At 47.8% G+C, this 11,787-nt stretch overlaps 1 protein-coding gene across 1 annotated transcript in view; it reads left to right on the plus strand.

The window, feature by feature from the left end:
- Positions 1 to 11,108, plus strand: part of Fam78b (family with sequence similarity 78 member B) — a 79,037-nt gene extending 67,929 nt beyond the window's left edge. The window contains exon 2 of the mRNA XM_006983239.4: positions 10,356 to 11,108. Within this exon, the coding sequence (XP_006983301.1) occupies positions 10,356 to 10,878 (523 nt within the window). The 3' untranslated portion in view covers positions 10,879 to 11,108. The remainder of the gene's footprint in view (positions 1 to 10,355) is intronic.
- Positions 11,109 to 11,787: the final 679 nt, after the last annotated feature.

Genomic DNA, 11,787 nt, shown 5'->3' on the forward strand with positions numbered 1-11,787 from the left:
ACGTGTCCTGGTCATGGTCACTTCTCCCTGGACCACTGATGCTCCGGTAGCCACTGGAGCAGGAGAGGGTGAAACACTGTCCTGGTGGTGCCTCTGTTCCCTGCTACCACCTGGCCCAGGAAACTGTTCTGCTGTGTTCTTTCGGTGGATAAACATCTAATGACTCGCTTTGAAGCAGGCGAGGGTGAAATACTGTCCTGGTGGTACCTCTGTTCCCTGCTACCACCTGGCCCAGGAAACTGATGTGCTGTGTTCATCCAGTGGATAAACATCTAATGACTCCCTTTGCATCCTGGAGATTTGACAACCATGTCTCCATCAATATGTTCTTGGCCTTGAAGATTTGTTCTCCTTAATCAGATGGGAAAAATCACAAGGGCTGCTGGTCCAACTAATCTGAAGAAGTCTGTTCTGACCTCAGCTTTTAAAGCTAACACAAGTTTAGGTCCAGATGTCAAGGCTTGACAGAGTGGTTCTCCTTCACACAAAGGCTGCTGGGCTCCTCATCTAACCATTCTTACTGTTCATTGTCACCAACAGATGACTGGCACCATAGCATTTAACCACAAAAAATCTAGCCATATCTTTATAAATAGTTATACAGCAGATGCTCCGTGCTGAAGCTGGCAACGAGATTGCAGGCCCAGACTGTGTAAGGGAACTACAGTGGAGTAAATGGGGAGACCCCACCATGTCCACTTCTAAGGATCCCCTGGAAGATTTCATACTAGGCATCCCACTTGGATGCTGTAAAAGCAAATAAATGAGCCACATCTCCTTCCAGTTGGTGACAAGGGACTGAGAGAGAGAGAGAGAGAGAGAGAGAGAGAGAGAGAGAGAGAGAGAGAGGTGGGGAGAGGGAGAGATTTAAAGAGGTTGAGTGTCACAGTTAGGAGCTATCCTAGATTACGGCAGGGACTCTAGGAGAACCTTGGCTTTGGGGATGGATGCAGGAAGTGGGCAGGCAGGAGTGAGAACTCCATCCACCACCTGGCACTTGGAGAAATCCCTCAGAGTTCAGATCCACAGCATTTTCTCAGCTCTAGACAGTCCAGGAAACTCAGAAGGAACCCGAAGCCTGGAGAGGACAGTGACTAGACACCTGGGCCCAGGGAGGCACCCCTGAGCCCCAGAAGCCCTAGAGCCCAGGAGGGCCAGTTCTGTGGACTCTTGTTTCATGAGATGAATGGCTTATCTCTTGGAAACAGACACTGCATGTCTGTTTATTTGAAGCTGCAACTTCTCCCCTCTGTGGTCCTCAGAACCGAACTCTCTCAGCACCAAGACCAAAGTCTTGAGTCAAAGTCCAGAGGTGCCAGCCCAAGACTTGTCTGTTCAGGTGTGTGTTCTGCCCCCTTGGTGGGACGTATAAGACAATTGGGAGTGAAAGAGCTTGCCAAGAAGTCTGAACTCAAGAGTCTCTCAGAAGGAAATGAACAAAAACCTCCGAGCAGGTAGTTTTAGGATAGTAACCTTTCCTCTGTGAAGTGTTTGTGGGGTGTGTGTGTGTGTGTGTGTGTGTGTGTGTGTGTGTGTGTGTGTGTTTTCTCCGCCTTCTGTGTCACTCACAAAGTCGAACATAATGTTGGAACAAATGTCGGTACTCAACAAAACCTTGGGAAAAGAATTTGGAAACGTGCTTTCTTGGTGGTGTTTCGTGACTGGGTCATTTCTCTATTTCAGCATCCCCACTGAACAATAAATAAAGTGTGGCTGTTTCCCGTCCTTTCACCTCCTCTGGATGAAAGTGAAACACTCCAATCCCATCTGCATAAGGGGAAGAAAGTTCCCTTCAAGGACTCTCAGGCCAGTTAGTCAACATTGGTTTGAAAAGAGCAATATACATATTAGTACCCACTTGTAAAGTACCTTTAACCACCAACCACTGCTTCCTCTTGGTCCACACAGCACCTGTGCATGAACAGTACTTTACTTCTTTGAAAGAGCATCTGGATCATCATCATCATCCCATGGACTCTGAGTTCCTTGAGGATTGGGGAAAAACTGCTCCCTGCCTGCCACTAGGCTTTGTGGTGTTAAGGGACCAAAAGGGCTTGTTATGTGGCCTGTGGGCACGATCCTTGTAAGAGACACAGGAGGGGTCTGCAGACTTGCCCTGCAGGCATGACTAAGCACCCTTCTGTGTGCAAGGCTGCCAGCTTGTGCAGCCAATGGGTGGAAAAGGTGCTGGAGTGAGAGGCAGACCATCCTCAGACGTGACCCAGAAAACTGGCCACGGACCTGAGATCGCAGGGCTGTCAAATAGAGAAGCCAGCAGAGGCTGCTGAGTCCCAGGTGGGATAGATGACCTCCACATGCTGAAGGATAAGCACATCCCGAGGTGTCATGGCGTTAGAGAAACTCAATATAACCAAGCATGAGGGTGGCAAATGAGAGAAGCCTCCACTTAAACATGAGGCCCCTGCCAGGACTGCGGAATCTTGGAAAACATGGGAAATTTTCTTTTCTGCAGTAGAAGGGGGAAAAATGTCTGCCTGTGTGCCAGAGAGGAGCGGATGTGGTCAGAAAGGAAGAAGGCAGAACAGGAGGTGGGTGGCTGGTGTGTGTTTACAGGCTTCTCCAAGTCTGACATAAACAATGCAGGATGAGGAAAATCCTAATTTTAAAACTTACTCTGCAATCATGGTGCAAACCATCCGAGAACTGGGACATGGGCCAGGGCCAGGGCTGGGGATTGGTGGCTGAGAAGCTGAGTGGAGTGGCTTTGTGACTCATCAGGCAGCACACAGGGCCTTGGCCTGGGCCGCCGCCGCCGCCGTGGCCACCACCACCACCACAGCCCCCTCTGCCACAGCCCTGAGCCAAGCCCTTACCAGCTCCACACCTCTTCTTCAGCAACCTGACAAGGACTCAGGCCAGATCCTGTCAGGGTGGAGTTGGGAGGGAAAGGTGCTACAGAGCCTGACGTGATAGAGAGCCTGAGGCTTCCGGGAGGAAGTCGTTCTCTCCAGCACTAGGCATAGGAAAGCTTGAATCCTCAGCGTAGGTGCCATTCTCTTCTACAGAATGACAATTCCTTAGGCTCTACCAATGAAGATGAAGAGTGAAGGCCTGGGCCTTCCTCCCCGTACCCCCCACCTCGCCCATGTAAGCTCAGTACAGTTACCTCAGCAGCTGGTATCCCTTTAAAGAGCAGGCTCATGCAGCGGTTAGACCAAAGACTCAGCACAGTACCAGTAGTGAGGATGTCACAGTCAGCTGTGATGGGGTGACATCCTCAGAACTGATATCAGCTCCACAGGGAGAACAGGACAGTGGTGGTTCTGTGCTCTGCCAACATTGGCCCTTGAAGGAGGCTTGGGTAAACCTGGCCTGCCGGGGTGAAGGTTCTGTGAGGAGAAGGAGGAGACTGGCTAGTACTTGTACCAGAATGTCTCGATGTTTTAATTCTAATACGGCCATAGCAGTGTGTACCAGACAATGTCATCCATGACTACTGCTCTTATTTCTCAGGAGTGCAGGGCCATTTTGCACCAAGGAGGCACTGTGAGAAACAGGTGATACAGACTCAGATTCTGTTTCACCAGGCAGTTCGGACCCTCCCTAGCTGGATGACTTGGAACAAGTTTCCTGTCCGACACTGCCACCCAGCCCCCAGCTCCTCAATGGTTTCCCAGGATTAGGAAGTGTAGAGTGGCCATTCCCAGAGAAGCTGTTCTGTCCAGCCCCTTGTTCATACTGGGGACACTGGCCAGGTCAGAGTGCACCTGCACCTTAACTCAAAGTTATTCGTTCGAGTGGGATGTTTAGCATGAGCTGTGGAGTTGAGATTTACTTCCTCTAAAAGAGAGGCAGAAAGCATGAAGGTGGCAATAATCGATGTTTTCATTATTAGGCCCATTGGCGGGTGCATTAGCTGTGAGCTTTGGGTCAATGGCTGATGGTTTAAAATGAAAACACTGTTTATCACAGTGAAGAGAAAGGTTGTGGAAAAAAGCGAAGAGTGAAATAATAACTAATATTGGCAGAGAATGGCATACCGAGTGTTTGTTCATACACCAACACTTTGTTTTATTTTTGCAATAACTCTTAGATGAAGGGAATGCCCAGAGCTGTTTTTCTTCCCATTTTACACATGAGGAGACTGAGGCTGACGGAATGATTTGCCTGAGGTCAGCTACATCTTAAGAAACTGTAAAGAGATAGAAAGGAAAAGAGAGCAAAAGATCGAGCCATCCAGAGTTAAACGGTCGGAAGGTGAGGCGAAACCAGCAGAGGATTGTCTCCCCGGGAAAGAGATGTAAGCTAGGGAGGGAACAAGGAGTGTCGCAGATACACCGGGTCCCTGGAACTGTACTCTGAGCAATGGACACAGCAAGCATGGCCCTGTCTTAATCTTCCGCGGAGGAGTCGGAAGCTTTAAAGCCTGAAACCGCATTATGAGTGAGCGCAAGGACGAGGATAGGATGTCAGACACAGACCACAAGTGTGTTCCCTCCGTGAACACTGTAAACATAGGCATGCTCCGCTCCTCGGAGCGACACTTTGCCTGTATCCTTTCTTGTGTCTGTACTGTGTGATTGGCTCCCAGAGCTCAGAGTCTACCTGAGTAGTAGCTTTCTGATGTGACCCTTGTTTACCTTCAGCCGCCAGCCCAGGTGAAGGTCCCGTTAAAGGTTCTGTGAGCCGGGCTCAGTGATGCTGGTACGCATGTGTGATCCAAGCGCTTGGGACAGGAGTGGAAGCAGAAGGGCCCACAGTTTAGGGCTATCCTCAGCTCATACACAGCACATTCTCATCTAGCCTGGACTGCATGAGACCCTGTCTCAAAACAAACTAACAAAAACAACTAAAAAAAATAATCAGTAGTTATTACCTACCGCATTGCAAATGCTCCTATTCATCCTTGCCATCTCTCCCTCCAACACGCAAATTCTCCTTTTAACCTGACTCTTCTGGCACAGCAGCCTCCAGGGCAAGTCCCTCCATCTCTAGGATCAAGTCTGAATGTCAAAGCCCATTATTCAAGACACCCATCAAGCTAAGACCACCCTAACCACTGCCCCTCACCTGTCAAGCTGAGACCACCCTAACCACTGCCCCTCACCTGTCAAGCTGAGACCACCCTAACCACTGCCTCTCACTCATCAGGCTGAGACCACCCTAACCACTGCCTCTCACCCATCAGGCTGAGACCACCCTAACCACTTTCATACATCCACGTCCCCAAATCGTCCCTCCTATTTCCTGGACATGCCATCTCATGCTTAATGTTACTTTGGCCTGTGATGAAACCGCCCCCTGAGAAGGCTTGTCTCTAGCTCCCACAGCCCACTTCATCTGCAACGCTTCCCCCCAGCTCTTGCCTTTGTGGATCTCCACACATCCGGAGCCAGTAGCATTGGGAGTTTATGCTACTCATTTTCATATGTTTGCTATGTGCTGGCAAAAATAGTCTCTGAAATACATTCATGCTTACTAATTCACTCATTTTAAATGTGGCTTGCCTCCCCCCGAAGACAAATAATGTTCAGTGCAAGGTGTGCAGCTATCCTAATAATAGATCCTAGATGAATAATAGATGTTAGGATTTTTAAAAGCGAGCAAATATATGAAGTGTAGAGCTGTGATGAAAGATTCTGTTGTGCACAAGTTCTATAAAACCCTATGCATAAAGGCATGAAAATGATTTAAATACAATATTTAATCCTTTGAGAAATATTAAGGTTTTAAAATATATTTTATTAATTCTTTGAGATGCATACAATGTGTTTTGATTATATTCATCCTTTCTGCTCCCCGCCCCCGGACCCAATTCCTCCCAGACCCATCCCTCACTCCCCATCCTTCCTCCTAACTTCATATTGTCTGTGTGTGCGTGTGCGTGTGCGTGTGCGTGTGCGTGTGCGTGTGCGTGTGCGTGTGTGTGTGTGTGTGTGTGTGTGTGTAAAACAGACTGAATCCAGTTTGTGGTACTCATATAATCATGGATGTGGATCCATCCAAGAAATAATAAGTTTCAGCTATATGACAGCTGTGAACTACATACTGATTCAAAAGTAAGCCACAATTCCAAGGAAATTGACATCTCATGAAGAAAGAGCCATAAAATCTAAAAGTTAAAATGCAATCTGGCACCTGTCGATCTGAACACAATCGTGGGTTGGTGAAAATATTGATCTTCCTGTGGGGGAGTGGCTCCTGATGATTCTCAAAGGATGAGTGGTTAGATAGAGTGGACTTTTATTAGGAGGGAGGGCAGTGTGAGCAGAGGGTGTGACAAGAGCTAAGGAGTGAAGGAGAGCACATGGGGGTCAGAGGGGACAGGTCACAGTGAGCCAGGTCTGCGCCGGGAAGGAACTCAAGTTTTATCCTATGAGTGACCCAGTGATTTCCGTGTAAAAGAGTCATAGAAGCATTTTACATACAGAGCAAACAGGTTTGAGGAGTCATAGAAGCATTTTACATACAGAGCAAACAGGTTTGAGGAGTCATAGAAGCATTTTACATACAGAGCAAACAGGTTTGAGAACTTGTGCAACCTACGAGATGAAGTAGAGGGACCTCAGCGCTGGATGCAGAGACCCGTTAGTGGATCACGACAGTAGACCGTTTAGGAGATGCTCAAGGCTTGGATTAAATGAAAGCAGTGAGAGGTGGATAGAGAAAAGAAAATAAATCCACACGGGACTTGTGGGGCAAAAGTCACAAGATGCTCTGTGGTGGCTATGGTGATCTATGTGAGGATGGGAAGAGTCAAATATGGCCCTCACTTCTGACCGGAAAGGCTGGATGCAGCAGAGACGGGAAGGTTCAGCTCTAAGGTAGAGTGGGCAGTTCTCTTTGGATCCATGTGGAACCTGAAGTGCCTGCAGCCTCCTGGTCACAGAAGTCTTCTTAATGGCCAAGGGACTCCAGGCTGCCATTGAGAACCTTGCAAAGACCTCTCTGAAAACCATCGCCAGGGACCGTAGCCAGTGTCTCAGCTTCTGCCAGTTGTGCATTTTATAGGCGAAGCTCTTTCGAGCCACTGCCTGGGAACAAATATTTAATTTTCATAGAAGAAATAAAAATACAATAATGTTCTGACAGAAAGCTACTCCCCTTCACTAGACTTTAGTCATAATAAATTTGCTTATTTCCTAAATTGAGCCACCCCTCCGTGATGTCAATAGAGATAGCTATTCCATGGGGCCATGGGAGAGATCCCACTTAGAACTCAAGCACCTCTAAAACAGAAGCCACAATGAGAAGTGTAGCCTGCTAAGGTCACAAACCTAAGACTACACTCAGCCAGATAGGTCCTTGCTGGGATGTGGTGCCTAAGAAGCTTAGGACAGTCAGGCATTCCAGACTGCCCAGCATCCTATGAGACAGATTTCTTCCTTCTTTTCTGAGACAGGTACACTTGGGCTTCTCATTATATCCTCTCCATTTGTGAGAAAACCTAGAACCAAACTAAGTTGTTTTTTTTTTTATCTTCCAACCAGACTGACCTCTAAAGCATGGGCTCAAGTCTTTGCCCTTGGCTCTGGGCTGGAAGATAAAGGCAAAATGTGAATGGTAACTCAGCTATAGACTGAGGGATTGGATTGACCATCAAGATACCCAGTCCAGAAAAGGTCAGCATTGTAGTGGAGTAGGAGTGCATACACAGGAAACAGAATTCTCCAGACTGCAGACACAGCACAGTTGGCCATGAGAAGGGCAGGGGAGCAAGCCTGATCTCACACTGCTGGGGATGCCTGTCCTCTGGCCACTCAGAAAGTGTCAGAGTGCTTAGCCACTAACCAAATAAAAACTGAGGTTTGGAAACAGTGTCCAGTGATGGACATTGTCTTGGCCCCTTAGTTGGGGCACAGTGACTCCAATGTTGTCATTTCATGAGCCTAGCAAGCCAATTAGCCAACTGATTCTCTACCATGCTAACTCATGCATAATTATACTACTCTCAAACAACACACACTCCTTTCTGTACAGTAAGAAGTGGCTATATGTATACATATATATACACACATATATATACAATATGTATATGTGTGTGTATTTAGGAATATATATATGTGTGTGTAGCAACAGTTGGTTTTAAAAAGAGGTCATGAATATCAAAGAGAGCCAGGAGAGATATTTGGGAGGATTTAGAGGGAGGAAAGATGAAAATGCAATTATATTATAATCTCTGTGTGTGTGGCAGAGAGAGAGAGGGAGGGAGAGAGAGAGAGAGAGAGAGAGAGAGAGAGAGAGAGAGAGAGAGAGAGAGAGAGAGAGAGGTGCCAGGCATAGTGGTGAACACTTTTAATCCCAGCACTTGGGAGGCAAAAAAACCACACAGATCTCTGAGTTCAAAGCCAATCTTGTCTACATAGCAAGTTCCGAGCCACTTGGGACTATATAGAGAGACCTTGTCTCAAAAAGGAGAGAAGAAAGGGAGGGAGGGAGGGAGGGAGGGAGGGAGGGAGGGAGGGAGGAAGGAAGGAAGGAAGGAAGGAAGGAAGGAAGGAAGGAAGGAAGGAAGGAAGGAAGGAAGGAAGGAAGGAAGGAAGGAAACATGGCAGCTACGAATGATCTGGGAACCCCGCTTACACAGCTCACCAGCCTGTGTGTGAGATGAGCACTTTCTGACTTTGCATCAGGTCAGTCTCTGGTCCTTAGCTTCTGCCAGCCGTAATACACTACAATTACTCTCAACAGCCATCGAGGACATGAAGACAAGAGAAAAGCCTCTTGCAGCTGTTGGGCTCCCCTCCTCCCCAGGCGGTCCAGGCCTCCCTTCACTGATGGTGGGATGACTGGCATGGAAAATACCATGGGGGTAGCCAGAAGCAGCAGTTCGTCGTTTCCATGTTCCCTAGTAGGGAATGCTGAGATATTATCCGTATCAGCTTGAGCATGGAACTCCCTTTCCTACCATTTGGATAAGCCCTGCAGGATCTTCTGTCATCTCTAAGGGGAAAGAACTTTATGTCAAACAAGGCCACCCCCTCTTAGATAATAAATGGAAAATTTACCATTCTTTGATTATTGAATTATAGGCATTATTACCAAGCATTGCTATCATTCCTGGTTCCATGGGTGGAAATATGTGGAATGCCCCTATTAGGGTCCAGTCAAATGCCCCATGGCTGTGCTAAGGGCTATGAGTTAGATCATTGTACAGCATAAATTCCCTTTCCTCTGGCTTCTTCCATTACCGTGGGTACTTGGAAGCAGTATGATACAGTGGACCAAATCACTAACTCCAGAGTAAAACCATCCAACCTCTTAGAACCTGTAGAATCTGTAGGACACTTGGTACATACCAACATTTTTAAGCCTCTACCCTCCCGTGTGAAAAAAAATAGAAATAAAATCTAGTTATAATGTGGAATCTTTTGAACATAAACTGTGATAACAGAGTACTTAACACTGTGGTTGGGGTGGGGTAAGTGCTCCATAACTATCAGTCATGACTATTATGACTGTCATCATAGGTACCATCCTCTGCCTGGGAGGAGATTCATGGACTAAGAATGGCCACATGTTCTTCTCTGTTGTTCTGGGCAAGGATGAGAGATGGACGGGAAATGTAGAAAGGTGCTCAGAATGGCAAGGTCACAAATAAGGCAATGAGGATTCCAGCCAGGACTCTAAGCCCAGGAGAGAGCAGCATGTGACGGAGCGTGCGTGCGTGCGTGCGTGCGTGCGTACGTGCGTGCGTGCCAGCCAGCCAGCCTACAGCACAGTTTCCACAGAGCTTTTAGCTTTAGTGGAAAAGTGACCAGTACTCCATCACGGCTTTTCTTTGGTCTGTTTGTTTGTTGGTTGGTTTTGGTTTTGTTTTTTTTTTTTTCTGAATGCTGCTTTGGTTTAATGGTAGAATTTAAAGATGATGTGTTGAATAGAAATTCTCCTACTGTGGCTTTTCTAAGAACTCAATATAATGTTGAACTCTCTCTCTCTTACCCCTCCTTTCCTTTCTTCCTGTTACATCCTTTCAGATACATTAAATTTCATATCACCTCTTCCGGAGGCCAAACCTTATTCAAACACATTCTTCCTCAGGAAGGTGCATCCTGTCATGGGTTGCCTCTAAACGGCTCCTCGCCATCGTTCCGATGAGTCGACAGCTATTTGTGGTCTTATGGATATTTCTTTGGGGTTGTTTTCCATTAGATCAGCTAGGCTTTTATTTAACTTGCTTTGGCCCTGTGTTTTTACTTCCTTTTGATCGTTTTTTTTTTTCCTTCTCATTTAATCCTGATACAGCCCAGCATAGAACTTTTTGACCTAAATTCCCCCTCCCAACTTCCTACTTCTCCCAATCTGACTGTGTTCGTAAGTGGTAGGCACCTGTCCAATTTAAAAAAAAAAAAATTCATTCAGCCTCCTCTTGTGTACCCCTTCTGCTTTGCCAGGTCGAGCTGGGAACTGCCTGACTTGAGGGAAGGCAGAGTGAAAGCCATCAGTGACTCGGATGGGGTGAGCTACCCCTGGTACGGGAACACCACAGAGACTGTGACCCTGGTTGGCCCCACCAACAAGATCTCCAGGTTCTCCGTCAGCATGAATGACAACTTCTACCCCAGCGTGACGTGGGCGGTGCCAGTGAGCGACAGCAACGTGCCGCTTCTCACGAGAATCAAGAGGGACCAGAGTTTCACCACCTGGCTGGTGGCCATGAACGCCACCACGAAGGAGAAGATCATTCTGCAGACCATCAAGTGGAGGATGAGAGTGGACATTGAAGTGGACCCCCTTCAGCTGTTGGGTCAGCGAGCCCGGCTAGTGGGCAGGACTCAGCAGGAGCAGCCCCGGATTCTGAGCCGGATGGAACCCATCCCCCCTAACGCACTAGTGAAGCCCAATGCCAACGATGCCCAGGTCCTCATGTGGAGGCCCAAGCGGGGGCCGCCGCTGGTTGTGATACCTCCTAAATAGAAGCAGACTGCCCAACTGTGTGTGGAACACGTTGCCACTGAGGCACGCAGTGGGGTTGCCAGGGAGGGGGCAGGAGCCAAACTGAGTTTCTGAGCCAAAGCAGACCTCTTGGTTTGCCAGCCTCTGCAGCTACTTGTGAAGAGTACAGCTGCTCCTTGGGTGGGAGAACCATAACCCCTAGGAAAAAAGCCCCTTCCTCTTAGGAATAAAGAAATCACTGATTTGACAGACTTGCTGTGATTCCCATGCAAGTAGCCATATTTTGCAGCTGACCGGGATGATTCTTTTATTTGAACTATTGACCATTTCTTTCCTGTGAGATGCAGGGGATGTAAATGAGACTAAACAGTGCCTGTGGCGGATGCTGCTTCCCAACCAATTAGAAGCGCGAGTGGAAACATCCACACCAGGTGTTCGTAAGACAGCCCCCGCCCCGCGCGCGCCCCCTGTGTGTGACTGGAGGATGTTGGGGAATTGGGTGAAAGATTGGGTGATGGGGAGAAGAAGTTGCTACAAATTAATATCAAATATCAGTTGATCAGATTGTCAACACATTCCCTCGAATGAGAGGAACACTTAAGAAACTGAAATGGTAGTGTGTGCCCCTTGCACTGTTTAAGTGAGCGCTCCCTGGGAGCTGTCCAAAGTGCTGATGTCAGCCGCCCTAGTGGAGACCTGCTGCCTCCATCCACTCACCTCTGTCCAAAGAGATGGTTCATCCTACGTGTTGTTAGTCACAGTGGTGCATATGTAGTTCCTGTTTTCTGTAGTAACTATGGCACTGCGTCCCTCCTGAGTTTTTAGTGACTCGATCTGTGACTTCGTTTACAGCTACAGATTCCTCACCAGCCCTCAATTTACAAAGATGGATAGCCTCACGTTTATGTAGGGTTTGGGGAACATCTCAAC

Source organism: Peromyscus maniculatus, chromosome 11, assembly GCF_049852395.1.
Source record: "Peromyscus maniculatus bairdii isolate BWxNUB_F1_BW_parent chromosome 11, HU_Pman_BW_mat_3.1, whole genome shotgun sequence".
In the NCBI taxonomy this organism is placed as follows: domain Eukaryota; kingdom Metazoa; phylum Chordata; class Mammalia; order Rodentia; family Cricetidae; genus Peromyscus; species Peromyscus maniculatus.